At 41.2% G+C, this 14,902-nt stretch overlaps 1 protein-coding gene across 3 annotated transcripts; it reads left to right on the forward strand.

Annotated features, from left to right (window-relative positions):
• The first annotated feature begins 3,521 nt into the window (after positions 1–3,521).
• On the forward strand, positions 3,522–14,902 carry mcfd2 (multiple coagulation factor deficiency 2, ER cargo receptor complex subunit). Of its 3 annotated transcripts, none has more exons than XM_068045179.1 (4): positions 3,522–3,618; positions 6,141–6,329; positions 11,744–11,903; positions 13,002–14,902. In XM_068045179.1, exons 2-4 carry the CDS (start codon positions 6,151–6,153, stop codon positions 13,131–13,133), a joined length of 471 nt encoding a protein of 156 aa, XP_067901280.1. In that variant the 5' UTR covers positions 3,522–3,618; positions 6,141–6,150; the 3' UTR covers positions 13,134–14,902. The 3 variants fall into 3 exon arrangements, with proteins under 3 accessions (XP_067901280.1, XP_067901282.1, XP_067901281.1); XM_068045181.1 differs by lacking the exon at positions 3,522–3,618 and adding an exon at positions 3,991–4,210; XM_068045180.1 differs by lacking the exon at positions 3,522–3,618 and adding an exon at positions 4,234–4,256.

Consider the following 14,902-nt stretch of genomic DNA (forward strand, 5'->3'; position numbering starts at 1 on the left):
TGCCAGACCTGCTGAGTATTTCCAGCACTTTTTGTTTTTATTTTGGATTTGTTAATATTTACTTGTGGAGCATTTTAAGTAGTGCCTAGATTTACATTATTACTATGGTATTTTTCCCTCGAGGGCAAATTGGGGTCATTAGTTCCTCTTTCCTCTTTTGGGCCTCCTTATCTCGAGAGACAATGGATACGCGCCTGGAGGTGGTCAGTGGTTTGTGAAGCAGCGCCTGGAGTGGCTATAAAGGCCAATTCTGGAGTGACAGGCTCTTCCACAGGTGCTGCAGAGAAATTTGTTTGTTGGGGCTGTTGCACAGTTGGCTCTCCCCTTGCGCCTCTGTCTTTTTTCCTGCCAACTACTAAGTCTCTTCGACTCGCCACAATTTAGCCCTGTCTTTATGGCTGCCCGCCAGCTCTGGCGAATGCTGGCAACTGACTCCCACGACTTGTGATCAATGTCACACGATTTCATGTCGCGTTTGCAGACGTCTTTATAACGGAGACATGGACGGCCGGTGGGTCTGATACCAGTGGCGAGCTCGCTGTACAATGTGTCTTTGGGGATCCTGCCATCTTCCATGCGGCTCACATGGCCAAGCCATCTCAAGCGCCGCTGACTCAGTAGTGTGTATAAGCTGGGGGTGTTGGCCGCTTCAAGGACTTCTGTGTTGGAGATATAGTCCTGCCACCTGATGCCAAGTATTCTCCGAAGGCAGCGAAGATGGAATGAATTGAGACGTCGCTCTTGGCTGGCATACGTTGTCCAGGCCTCACTGCCGTAGAGCAAGGTACTGAGGACACAGGCCTGATACACTCGGACTTTTGTGTTCCGTGTCAGTGCGCCATTTTCCCACACTCTCTTGGCCAGTCTGGACATAGCAGTGGAAGCCTTACCCATGCGCTTGTTGATTTCTGCATCTAGAGACAGGTTACTGGTGATAGTTGAGCCTAGGTAGGTGAACTCTTGAACCACTTCCAGAGCGTGGTCGCCAATATTGATGGATGGAGCATTTCTGACATCCTGCCCCATGATGTTCGTTTTCTTGAGGCTGATGGTTAGGCCAAATTCATTGCAGGCAGACGCAAAACTGTCGATGAGACTCTGCAGGCATTCTTCAGTGTGAGATGTTAAAGCAGCATCGTCAGCAAAGAGGAGTTCTCTGATGAGGACTTTCCGTACTTTGGACTTCGCTCTTAGACGGGCAAGGTTGAACAACCTGCCCCCTGATCTTGTGTGGAGGAAAATTCCTTCTTCAGAGGATTTGAACGCATGTGAAAGCAGCAGGGAGAAGAAAATCCCAAAAAGTGTGGGTGCGAGAACACAGCCCTGTTTCACACCACTCAGGATAGGAAAGGGCTCTGATGAGGAGCCACCATGTTGAATTGTGCCTTTCATATTGTCATGGAATGAGGTGATGATACTTAGTAGCTTTGGTGGACATCCGATCTTTTCTAGTAGTCTGAAGAGACCACGTCTGCTGACGAGGTCAAAGGCTTTGGTGAGATCAATGAAAGCAATGTAGAGGGGCATCTGTTGTTCACGGCATTTCTCCTGTATCTGACGAAGGGAGAACAGCATGTCAATAGTCGATGTAATTAGTTCCTATGCTGTTAATATTTGACAGTTTTCCTTTTTGACAATTCTGTATCGGTCTTTTCAGGGTTTTTTCTCTTAATTGGTTTATGTTTGAATAAAAGCAACTCATTATTTATATACCCAATCTCTCAATTTTTAAGTAAAAGCAAAATACTGCGGATGCTGGAAATCTGAAATAAAAACAAGAAATGCTGCAACCACTCAGCAGGTCTGGCAGCATCTGTGGAAAGAGAAGCAGAGTTAACGTTTCGGGTCAGTGACCCTTCTTCGGAACTGACAAATATTAAAAATGTCACTGGTTATAAGCAAGTGAGGTGGGGGTGGGGCAAGAGATAACAAAGGAGAAGGTGCAGATTAAACAAGGCCACATAGCTGACCAAAAGGTCATGGAGCAAAGGCAAACAATATGTTAATAGTGTGTTGAAAGACAAAGCATTAGTACAGAATAGGTGTTAACGGGACTGAATATTGAACAGCAGCAAGTGCAAACATGAAAAAAAACAGTGGGTAAGCAAACTGAACAAACTAAGATGAAATGAAATAAATGCAAAAAAAAGGTTGTAAAAAATGGGAAAAGAAGAAGAAAAAAGAAAAAACTAAAAATGAAAGTAAAATGGGGGGCTGTCATGCTCTGAAATTATTGAACTCAATGTTCAGTCCAGCAGGCTGTAGTGTGCCTAATCGGTAGATGAGATGCTGTTCCTCGAGCTTGTGTTGATGTTCACTGGAACACTGCAGCAATCCCAGGACAGAGATGAGAGCAGGGGGGAGTGTTGAAATGGCAAGCAACCGGAAGCTCAGGGTCCTGCTTGCGGACTGAGCGGAGGTGTTCCGCAAAGCGGTCACCCAGTCTGCGCTTGGTCTCCCCAATGTAGAGGAGACCACATTGTGAGCAGCGAATACAGTATACTACATTGAAAGTAGTACAAGTAAATCATTGCTTCACCTGAAAGGAGTGTTTGGGGCCTGGGATAGTGAGGAGAGTGGAGGTAAATGGGCAGGTATTACACCTCCTGCGATTGCAGTGGAAGGTGCCATGGGAGGGGGACGAGGTGGTGGGGGTAATGGAGGAGTGGACCAGGGTGTCGCGGAGGGAACGATCCCTTCGGAATGCTGACAGGGGAAGGGAGGGGAAGATGCGTTTGGTAGTGGCATCACGCTAGAGGTGGCGGAAATGGCGGAGGATGATCCTTTGGATATGGAGGCTGATGGGGTGGAAAGTGAGGACAAGGGGAGCCCTGTCACGGTTCTGGGAGGAAGGGGAAGGGTTGAGGGCAGAGGTACGGGAAATGGGCCGGACACGGTTGAGGGCCCTGTCAACAACAGTGGGGGGGATTCCTCGGTTGAGGAAAAAGGTCATACCAGAAGCACCATCATGGAAGGTAGCATCATCAGAGCAGATGCATCGAAGACGGAGAAACTGGGAGAATGGAATGGAGTCCTTACAGGAGGTAGGGTGTGATGAAGTGTAGTCCAGGTAGCTGTGGGAGTCGGTGGGCTTATAATGGATATTAGTAGACAACCTATCCCCAGAGGTGGAGACAGAGAAGTCGAGGAAGGGAAGGGAAGTGTCAGAGATGGACCATGTAAAGGTGAGAGAAGGGTGGAAATTGGAAGCAAAGTTGATAAAGTTTGCCAGTTCGGGGCGGGAGCAGGAAACGGCACCGATACAGTCATCAATGTACCGGAAAAAGAGTTGGGGGAGGGGGCCTCTTGATTTTTAAGAGTTTGTCTCGATCAATGAGACGGTGAGGTTAGTATGACTGCTGTACTCTAAGTGTGGCGTTCACCAATGGCACTCTCACCCTCAATCAGAGAAGAGAAACACCCCCTGGGGGACACACGTGGTGGTCTGGAAAAGGTGCCACGTGCCGTCCCGCCAATCAACCTCCAAGAGGGCGGGGAGTGGGCGGGGTTACGTAAGGTCAAAGGTTCCGTGATCAGCAGACGCAGTTGGAAGTGAAGGAGGAAGGTAGATTGATAACGGACGTGGCGCGGGTTGCGGAGTGGAAAACCTGAACAGCGGTAAGTGGGCGATGATTTTTCTGTTATATTGCGTATTGGCCGCTGTTTAGTTGTGAGCTGGAGATGTTACCCTGGTTTAACGGTCGGTGAAACAGGTCGGGCCAGTTTAGTGTTCGACGGTTGATGAGGCGGTGCCGTCGTTATTTGTTTCAATATCTGCCCCGTGTGCTCCGACCACCCCCACCACCCGGTCGCCTCTGTTGGTGTGTGATGGCGAAGAATGATTGGCGGCTGCACCTGCGAATCAGAATGTCCGTCGTCACTAGGACCGCTTGGTATGTTGACGGTTGCGCCAATTAGTGAGGAGTGTGGGCGGCGCCGACAGGCTGGCTGCTCCCGAGCCGTCAGACTGCGAGTGAAAGGGGCAGCGGTGTGATATTGCTCCCATCGCCGCCACTGAATCTTTTCACTCCAGGATCATCCTGAAACTTAACGCCTATTCTCCTGGCGTCTCATCCTTTGGATGGCAGCTGAGCCAGCAGGTTTCTTTCATCTCCAGCGTTGAGCCCGTTCACTCAGCTGCCCCCCGCCTCCTGGAGTTGTGACCATCTTCTGAATCATTATTAGAGATCAGTAGTCACCGACTGTTCTGGTGGGGTGGACACATATTGTGGGATTACTTTGCAGTTAGGCTGAAGGTGATACTCCTGGGAATTTGAAACTGAGGCAGCTCTATGTAACGGGCTCTAATTCAGTAGAACTCCGGAGAGCTGTTAAATATTGATCAACCAGCATGATTGTGTCCTTCACTGTGTTGGAAGTCATCTGACTTTGTTTTTTAGGCTGACGAGAAAGTTGAGGCTTGGAATGAGTGACTGGAAATGGTAAAAGGAAAGATTTGCAATTATATAGCGCTTCTCACGACCACTGGATGTCTCAAAGTGCTTTATGGCCAAGGAAGTATTTTTGAGGTGTAGTTGCTGTTGGAGGAAATGCGGCCGCCAATTTGTGTGCAACAAACTCCCACAAACAGCAATGTGATAATGACCAAATCTGTGTTTGTGATGTTGATTGAGGGATAAATATTAGCCAGTACACAGGGGATAACTCCCCTGCTCTTCAGAAAAGGTGCCACGGGATCTGTTTACTTACACCCAGGGCCTCAGCTTAACATCTCGTCCAAAAGGCTCAGACAGCGTAGCACTCCCTCAGTACTGCACTGGAGTGTCCCCCTTGATTTTTGTACTGAGTCCCTGGAGTGGGACTTGAACCTGGAACCTAGAGTCATAGTTTTTGGCATAGAAGGAGGCCATTTGGCCCATTGAGTCCATGCCAATCAGCTCTCCATGGAGCAGTCTAGTCAGTCCCATTTTCCCCACTCAATCCCCTTGTGACTTTGAGGTGAGAGTGTTACTGGCTGAGCCACAGTTGACATGATACCTCAAAACCCAATGTGCAGACATGTGTTCATGTATTTGAGCTTTGGTGCCTACTACAGATGTTTAACCATGGCCAAAGCACAACCACTCGTCCATAGATGACTATGTTTATTCTGCAGTCAGGATGTTGCTCGTAATGCTTCTGCATGGTGAATTGTGATGCTCTTCATGCAGCTTAGGAGTTCCTGAGGGGTACATGCTTTCTCTGGCTAGAAAGCAACAAATATTTGCATATATAGTACACCTTATTGCATTTTTGTCAAATGTTTTGTATTTTACATGGATTACTTTTAAGTGCAGTTATATATGCAAATGTGACAGCCAATTTTCATACAGCATTATCCTTCAAATGGCAATAAAATAAATAACCCCATTTTCTTGATGGCTCAGTTCTGCAGTCAGTTGATTGATCAATCAGTTAGTGACTATCTTCTTGGAGGAAGGAGGTGAATTGGCTCTTGAGATTGCAACAGACACTGTGACTGCCTTGATAATCGAGTGCCTGAGCTAGGTAGATCTGCACTACCCCAGAATACTATTCAGCTCAGTTTATTGGAACTTGAGCTTTGATTTGTGTCAACATGTGACTAAGTTCACTGTATATTTCAAATGGCCTCGCTACCCCTCTCCTTTTAAAACACTCCTTAAAACCTACTCTTTGACCAAACCTTTGGTCACCTGCCCTAATATCCCCTTATGTGGCATGGTGTCAAATTTTGTTTGCTCATGTGAAGGACCTTGGCTTGTTTTACTGTGTTAATGGCTCTATATCAATACAAGTTGTTGATGCAACCTCAAATAGTAAATGGATATCATCTAGCCAAAATACACCATGGGTTGAAAATCTAGTCTAATAAATCTTGTGGTATTATCTGGATAACTTGAACTAAAGAGTGCTTTTTAAAAAAAAAAAAGCCTTTTGTAGTAAAATAATTAATTCAGTACCCTGTTTAACTTTTAATCTGGTTAATTGTTCAATTTTTTTTTAACTGTAACATAGAATTCTCCTTTTGGTAATTTCAAATGGAGATTATCTGTTCTTAGGTTAAGCTGTCACAGGATACAAAATTTCTATTTTGTACAAAGTTAAGGGTTTCAAATGTAATTTTGCTTTTTGGAATTAACACTGTCATTGTTATGCAGGATCTGCATCATGTTATACTGGAGTCGAATTGTGAGGAGCTACTTCATAGGGTTTCTGTGTCTTGTACTATGGGGCAGGCAGCATCTGTTTTCAGCTCTAGCTCACGGTCGTCTGCCGCATGATTCTGAAATCACTGAGGGTCATCGACCAAACATTCGTCTAGATAAGAACCTTGTTCAAGACAAAGAGTATGTAATTCACTGTTTCTGTGGTATAAGAGAATTAATTAGCGCAAAGTTTTCTTTGTACAGCACATTAATTCCTTTTTTAATTTCCTAGATGTTGCAATGTTGTACAGTAGCGTTATACTTTACAGAATGTGATTTTGAAAGTTCAGGGTTTTTTCCCATTTTTGCTTTGCATCATGATATGTTGCAGCCTGTGCCTTTGGCTGGCAACTTCATACATTTGTCTTTCCCTCAACAGATTTCAGTTGGCCTTGTAAGGTTCAGTCTCTTTGTCTCCTTTTGCTTGCACTCTGTTCCTTTTTTTTTCCTTATCCTCCCCTAAAACAACTTTATTAGCCCCTCTCCACCCTCAGCCAGTTTAGAAGTCGTCGTCTGGGAGATTTCCTTGACACTACCCAGCTACACAATTATGAATAGCACCTTGGAAATGGGTTGAAAATTGATGCAAAACTTTGTACTAATTCTATACCAGTTACTGGGGCACAATGGGGTCTCAATACACTGTTACCATGCCACCCTGTTCAAAAAAAAATGTAAATGCTTGTAAGACATGATCAAGTATATTGCCATGTTGAAAAGACTAAAATGGGACAAATAGCACTACTAGGAGTCAGCATACAGTAGCAATTGCAAGCATGTGAAATATTATGGACTAATTTTTACTGTGTACATTTTTCATAGATTTTATCCCTCCAATGTTTAGTTGTATTTGGGAAATGTATTTTGAGTTCTATAATGCGAAAGTGAATTACTGGTTTTGGGAGTAATTTGAACTGATTTAAAGTGCATTAGATCTGATAGCCAAATTCTATAGTGGCGACAGTACCTTGCCACAATATTGCACCTTGTTTTCTCTCTGCCCCTTCTTTAAAATACATAAGGGTGAATGTACTCTACAGGTGCCCATTGGGAATCTTAGTAGGACAGTACACATTAAGTGGAGTGCACCTGTGAGTAAGAAACTACTTTTTTTTTCTGCTCTTTCCTGTATACCACTCTCCCTTTTCTATTTCCATATAGGCCTGGCCTTTGGCCAGGCTGTGTGCCTAAAACACAGGAAGGAAAGAATGCAACTGCAGACCTAAGATGTGGAACAATGTCCTGGCTGCTGACAGAGCCAAGATCCAAAGCACTTCAAATTATTCTGAAGGGTGCCAGATACATATGAAACTCGGTTGTATTTTTGGTTTGCTCTCAGGATTGTTGCAAGTATTCAGTTTCCTCCTGCCTCAAGTACCAAGTAACTTCAGGAGCAATCAGGCTGGGGCATCTGATTAATCACTGCCATTCTGCTTCTTTGGTCGTAACAGCTCCCATCTCATAAGAAGAATACTGGACTTGCGCCTACTCCAGGTGTCGGCCTAGATATATCAGGCAAAGCTCCAGGAAATCCTTAGACAGTACAGTGTTGTGGTCAAGTGAGGAGGGGTTGAAGGGTTTCCTTCTTTCCCCCTCCTTGTTTGACCACAACAAGTTTAATTCTTTCTTAAAGTGGATGTACTGGCCAATTCAGTAGATGTTTGGTTCTGGTTATGATGATAACCAGAACCAATCAAACAGGTTTTCTTGAGTTCAACAAAGAAAGAGATTAACTTTATGATACCTAAACCAAACTAATAAAAAATAGTATGTGCTTTCTCACTCTCCCTTAAACTTCCGGGTATATGAGAAGACATTTCGTCTTGCTCCTCACAAACCTTGCCAGGTACGATACTGTTGCAAATTATGCTGCTGGCAAAGTCATCCATTTAGCATTCAGATCTCCAGTTAGTGAATTAAAGAAAATTATCATTCAACAAAGCACGTTTGCATGACAGTAGTATAAGTGAAGATCCACTTATGGCATAGAAGGAAGCCATTCGGCCCATCAAGTCTATGCCGGCTCTCCGCGGAGCTGTGCAATCAGTCCCATTCCCTGGCTCTTTTTTTTTTCTCCCTTAGCCCTGCAAGTCTATTTCTCTCAATTGGCCATCTAGCTTCCTCTTGAAATCATTGATCATCTTCACTTCCAGCACCCTTGTAGGCAGCAAGTTCCAGGTCTTTATGCTCTACAGTTTTTATATTTTAAGAAAAAAAGTGATTCCTCGTATTTCCCCCTGCATCTTTTTGCCCAAAACTTTGAATCTGTGTCCCCTAGTCCTTGTACCATTTGTTAATGGCGACAGTTTTTCCTTGTCTAACTTATCTAAGCCTGTCATAATCTTGTACACATCTATTAAATCTCCCCTCAATCTCATTTGTTCTAAGGAGAACAAACCCAGCTTTTCCAACTTTAACTTGTAACTAAAATCCTCCCAACCCTGGAACCATTCTGGTAAATCTCCCCTGCACCCTCCCAAGGACCCTCCCATCCTTCCTGAAGTGTAGTGACCAGAACTGGATGCAATTCTCCAGTCACAGCCTAAACAGAGCTTTATAAAGGTTCAGCATAACTTCCCAGCTTTTGTTCTCAATGCCTCTATTTATGAAGCCCAAGATCACATGCTTTACTGACAACTTTCTCAATATATCCTGCCACCTTCAAAGATCAATGCACGTGCACCCTCCGGTCCCTTTGTTCCTGCACACTCTTTAGAACTGTGCCATTAAGTATATGTTGCCTCTGCCTATTCCTTCTGCCAAAATGAATTACCTCACACTTGTCAGTATTAAGTTCTATCTGCCACCTCTCTACCCATTCTGCTAGCCTAACTATGTCCTGTTACAGACAGTTCATATCATCCTCACTATTTGCCGTCAGCAAATTTTGAGATTCTACTCTGTATTTCAAGATCCAAGTCATTTATATATAGCAAAAAAAAAAAAGCCGTGGTCTCACCCGTGGGAATACCACTGTCTATCCTCCTCCAGCCTGAGAAACAACCATTTACTATGACTCATTATTTCTGTCCTTAAGCCAATTTTTTTTTTTTATCCAATTGAACACAGACCCTCCTATTCCGTGAGCCTCAATTTTCTTAACCGGCCTTTTATGTGGTATCTTATCCGATGCTTTCTTAAAATCCATGTAAACAACATCCACTGCATTCCTTTAATCAGCTTTCTGTTACTTCATCAAAAAATTCAATTAGATTAGTCAAACATGATCTGCCTTTTACAAATCCATGCTGGCTATCCTTAATTAACTCAAATTTCTCCAAGTATCCATTGATTTTTTTTTTCCCCCTGATTGTTTCTAAAGCCATGCCCAGCACTGATGTTAAACTAACTGGCCTGTAGTTGCTAGGACTGTCCTTACACCCTTTATTGAATAAGGGTCTCACATTTGCCACTCTCCAATCCTGTGGCACCTCCCCCGTATCCAGGGAAGATTGGAAGATTATGGCAAGCCCTTCCGCTATATCTATCCCTACTTCCTTGAGCAACCTGGGATGCAAGCCGTCTGGTCCAGGTGACTTATCTACCTTAAGCATAGCCAGCCTTTTTAGTACCTTTTTCACACCCCCCCCCCCCACACACACACAATTCTTATCCGTTCCATTGTCTCTACTCTTTTGTCAACCTCCATTTCCTTAGTGAACACTGATACAAATTTCTCATTAAGTATACTAGCTTTACCCTGAGCCTCTAAGCATATATTACCCTCTGTCTTTAATAGACCCCACTCCTCCTCTTACTACCTGCTTACTATTTGCATGCCAGTAGACTATCTTTGGGTTCCCTTTTTATATTGACTGCCATTGTATTTTCATATGCTCTCTTTGCCAGTCGTCTTTTCCTCTTCACCTCCCCTCTCAACTTGTATACAGCCTGGTCCTTACTTGATGAGTTCACCTGATGTGCATCATACACTTTTTTTTTTTTGTTTCGTCATCATTTGTATCACCCTTGTCAACCAAACAACCCTGTTCTTGATTCCCCTGCCTTTCGCCCTTGTTGAAATGCTCCTAGCCTCTACCTGAAACATATCTTCCTTAAAGATAACCCATTGTTCTGATACAGCCCTTCCTGCCAGTCTTTGGTTTCATAATGACTCTGTGCCCCATTTTCCTCTTCCCGGTGCCTGGGGAGTGCTAATTATTTTTTTCTCTTCATTTATCCTATAACCTTTCTGACCTGGATAGATGATGATGATCACCAGGTCAGTTATTTTATGTAGTTGTACAATGTTTGTTTATTTTCCTCGTTCATGGATTGAAATATTGATCTGTAGTCATTATTAGGCTATCTGATTTTCAATATTTATCATTGAAGTTCCTGTGCTTATTTTGACCTTTTTCTCGTGTTTTCTACTTTTTTTTTTAAGTGCTTTCTATCAAAACAAAATTGTATCACTAGACTATTGTCAGTTTAATGATGTGGAATTGCAGCCAAAAACTCTAGTACAGATAACGAGTACCTCAGTAATTGTTACTTTTCAAGGAAGCTTGGAAATGTCATCAGAGTATTTGAAGTAATACATTTTTAAAAAATCAAATCAAAAGATTTGCATTTTGGATGTTGACATGTCAGTTTTCAAACTATTTAGATTAGAGAGTTGGAGATTACTGACTTTAACCAGGGGACATAGCTTTAAGTTGAGGGGTGATAGATATAGGACAGATGTTAGAGGTAGTTTCTTTACTCAGAGTAGTAGGGGCGTGGAACGCCCTGCCTGCAACAGTAGTAGACTCGCCAACTTTAAGGGCATTTAAGTGGTCATTGGATAGACATATGGATGAAAATGGAATAGTGTAGGTCAGATGGTTTCACAGGTCGGTGCAACATCGAGGGCCGAAGGGCCTGTACTGCGCTGTAATGTTCTTTTTAAAAAAAAACTTAAGTCACTTTTCAGCTGTGAATTGGCCATGTCTGGAGTGTGCTTGGCTGAAATAATTTAAAGGATGATTAACATTCTTGAAAGGTAAAAAGCATTATTACACTTGTTTCAGTGCATTCATCCCACTCTGGCCTGTTTTGCATTCCCTTCCCCACCCTGTCCCACCACTCATTTGCAGCTGTGCCTTCAATTTTCTAAGCCCTGCACTGTGGAATTTCCATCCTGAACATCTCCATCTTCCCTCTTTAAGATATTTTGGAAAAAAACTTGCCTCTGACTGATCTTCTGGTTATTCCTCCTCTTGAATATTCTGTTAGGCTTGGTGTTCATTTTTATCTGATTTATGCCTCTGATGAACCTTGGGATGTTTTTCTATGATAAAGGCATTATGTAAATACAAATTGTTGATCTTTGTCTCAGACCTCCCTGTGATATATTGATGTATTATGTTGCATTTGAAAAGATTGTAGTTTTTTTTTGTTGTGTATCCATGAGATATGAGGAGTCTATTTGACAAGATTATCTTTTCATTATCAATACTATTCACAGAGCAAACGTTTATCACAGAAATGCTACTGCTATTCTCGATCAACAAATGTTGCAGTTTTTAAATGGAAGGGTCACTGTTTAATGTGTGGTTTCATTAATATTGCAGTCACATTATGGAGCATTTAGATGGTGTGATAGATAAACCAGAATCTGAGATGACACCACAAGAACTTCAACTTCATTATTTCAAAATGCATGATTATGATGGGAATAATCTTCTTGATGGATTGGAATTGATATCTGCCATTACACATGTACACAAAGAGGTAAATACTATGTTACTGGGAACATTTATCTGTCCTCTGGTTTAGTACCTGAAATCTGGAGATCAAACCAAGCACTTTCCTGGTCCATATGATTTTGGCCATTCGCTGCAACTGGAAGTGACTACCAGATTCTTTTTGAAGTCTCTTTATTTATTGAATACAGATTATGTTTTGGCCAATTTGCATTACTGTACAGTTCTCAAATTTAATTTCCTATTAAATCAACATTGCATATCAAAAGTTATTGGTCTGTGCACCATATAGTTGGGTTTCAGTATTCTACAGAACCAGTTTGAGACAAATGCCTGTATAACTCAAGTTGTATTGCAAGCTGAACCTGCTTGCACACATGTTCAAGCTTCACTGGCCTGGTAGTTACTAGATATTAGGAAAAAATAGATTTCGGAATGTGCTTTCTCAACTATAAAAAGTGTAATAAATTAAGCACCTTACAGTCCAACAGACTGAGCTAGTTATATTCTACCCAGTATAAAAGCATAACGGCCTCCTGGAGGTTGGGGTGGGGGATGCAAAGAGTCTCTCATTGCTTGGCTGTGTTGTGCTATTTATCGGGGCCTGAGGTACACAGGCAATTTAGCAGTGATGTGCATCTGAAAGTGCTTTTCGTCAATGTAAAAGTGGTAGTATAACTGCAGCCTAGGAACATGGCTCACCATTTCCTTACCTGCAAATGATTGTGATAAATGAATGTCAGCATGTTTTATATTGAAATAGTAAATGTTGAGCCAGTTAAAATACTTAGCTGTAAATTATAATTTACAATGAAACAAAAGCAGAAATACTAAAAGTACAGATCACTTAGTGTATAAACAGAAAAAATATTTCTGGTGTAATTCTCTTGCCACTGATCATTTTTTTGTAATTGGCTGGCTGTCTGCTTTTCAGGAGGCAGAACCCATTAAAACATATAATTGTAACTGATACATGCCAATGTCAATTGAAATTTCACAATATTTAAACTTGCTGACTTTTTCAGTTAGGCAAGTTATGCAATTTGATGGCTTTTGTTCTTCATACATTCTTATACTTGTTTTGTCTGATTTTTGTGTTTTCTCTTGTAATGCCTTTTCTGTGCAGGAAAGTGGTGGCCAAGGACAACCCATGAGTGAAGAAGAAATTGTTAGTTTAATTGATGATGTTTTAAGAGATGATGACAAAAATAATGATGGATACATTGATTATGCTGAGTTTGCAAAGTCACTAGAGTAAAAAGGAAGCCAATTAATATAACTCACCAACACTGAGTTATATTTCCCATTTTGTGACTACCAGAGTGGAAGCTATTAAATATATTTTTTATTATCTGTGAAGGTCATTTGACTTTATTTTCTTAACAGCTGAGCCAATTGTCGTTTACCAGCCTCCCAAAACAAGAAGGTTTTAACTTTTCTGTAATTGCAAACTCATATTTTTAAAAATTTCACTGGATACTTATAAATATTTTTGTGCAATTCAAAAGTGAAACTTGTGCAAGGATAGTATGTTAACATTGCTATCCTGATATTTCAACATTGTGAAACTTTTCAGTGGAGACATCTATACTGTAAATAACAGTGAAATTCTAAAATGTTGACATGTCACTTTAAATACAAATTTCTTTATTGTGGTGATCTAAAACTTATCACTTTTTTTCTAAGTTACATAGTCAGAATTGCTTCTAGCTGTAAAGGGCAAGTCAATGAATTAGAAAATGACAGTTTTTAAAAAAAAATATTAAATATCTTCATGTTTAATGTCTGTTTTGCCACATGACCTGCAACTTAAATGTGGGTGACCAATAAATGCACTAGTAATATTACTGTACATATCAAAATTGTTACAAGGTAGTATTTGTGAAATAAATCTTTTAAAATGCAAAATCTTTAGTTTCAGGAGCTCATTAATGTACTGTAAAGTAACACCAAGATTACTTGAGTATAAATCTTTGAGTTGAGTAAGACTCTTAACTGTTCGAGGGCCAGCTGTCAAATGCTTTTGGTGTACCATTTGATATTGTTTACACTGACCATCCTTCACATTCAGTTCCTAGTTTCTGCTAAGCTTTCAGAAGCAAAATGAAGATTGTGCTCCCAGATTGATAGTTTAACCTGTTTTGTGGTATTTGGGATATAAAATGTCAGTGTTTTGTTTGAAAGCTTTGTTTACAAGAACCATTACTGGTGGTTTTGTCATATTTTAAATCTAGAAAATGTATTGGTTTTAAAATTTGGTTTATTGAAAAGATTGAGCATCATAAAATATTGGAACCTGTTCACTTTCCAATGAGCCATCTTGCACTTCAGCAATGCACCTTTTTGACTGGTGATTCTGCTGAATGGGACAGTGGTTAGCATCTACAACAAATTCCAGCCTTGAAATTATGCTGTTTGCACTTTAGTGTACAAACACTTGGTGTGTTATGGCATTTTTATCTATTATAACAAGTATTAAAATAAATTAAGTCATTAATATCGTACTGATGTAGAGTGTTCATGTATTCTTCACACCATAATTTCAAAACCTCATGGGAGATTTATAAAGAAATGGGTTTCTGGTTTGAGACTGCCTTATATGCATTGGATTAAAGAATTTTCTAATTGAAGACATTTAAATGCAATGTTTAAATGTGCCTTGCATGAAATGTGCTAACCCACTCCTTTTCCTTTCCCATACAGATACACCAATTAAAATGCTGAATTAAAAAATGTACTTGATATTCCTCAGCTTTCTCATACTTTTTATGTATAGTGCATCTTGTAGTATTCAGTTGTATTTCAGGACACGTTGGCTAGCTATCTGAGGGTGACATGCTTTACTAATGTCTATTTCTTTAAAATTATGCTACTAGATCATCTGACTGGTTTGACTTGTAGGTTACAACATTTTGTTTCAATCTCTTAAATTGATTTCAGATGGCCTAGTGTGGGGGGAGGAAAGAGTGCTGCATTTGACCTTGGCAAAAAGATGATGTACCAATAAATAAACATTTTGTGCATTTA

The sequence above is a fragment of the Heterodontus francisci genome, chromosome 13 (genome assembly GCF_036365525.1).
Source record: "Heterodontus francisci isolate sHetFra1 chromosome 13, sHetFra1.hap1, whole genome shotgun sequence".
Classification (NCBI taxonomy): domain Eukaryota; kingdom Metazoa; phylum Chordata; class Chondrichthyes; order Heterodontiformes; family Heterodontidae; genus Heterodontus; species Heterodontus francisci.

What these genes read in the sequence shown, in the direction of transcription:
- mcfd2 (XM_068045179.1), top strand. Translation starts at nt 6,151, where the DNA reads ATGTTATACTGGAGTCGAATTGTGAGGAGCTACTTCATAGGGTTTCTG. An exon ending in AACCTTGTTCAAGACAAAGA is followed by an intron (nt 6,330 to 11,743) that starts GTATGTAATTCA and finishes TTAATATTGCAG; the next exon opens with TCACATTATGGAGCATTTAG. An exon ending in TTACACATGTACACAAAGAG is followed by an intron (nt 11,904 to 13,001) that starts GTAAATACTATG and finishes TTTTCTGTGCAG; the next exon opens with GAAAGTGGTGGCCAAGGACA.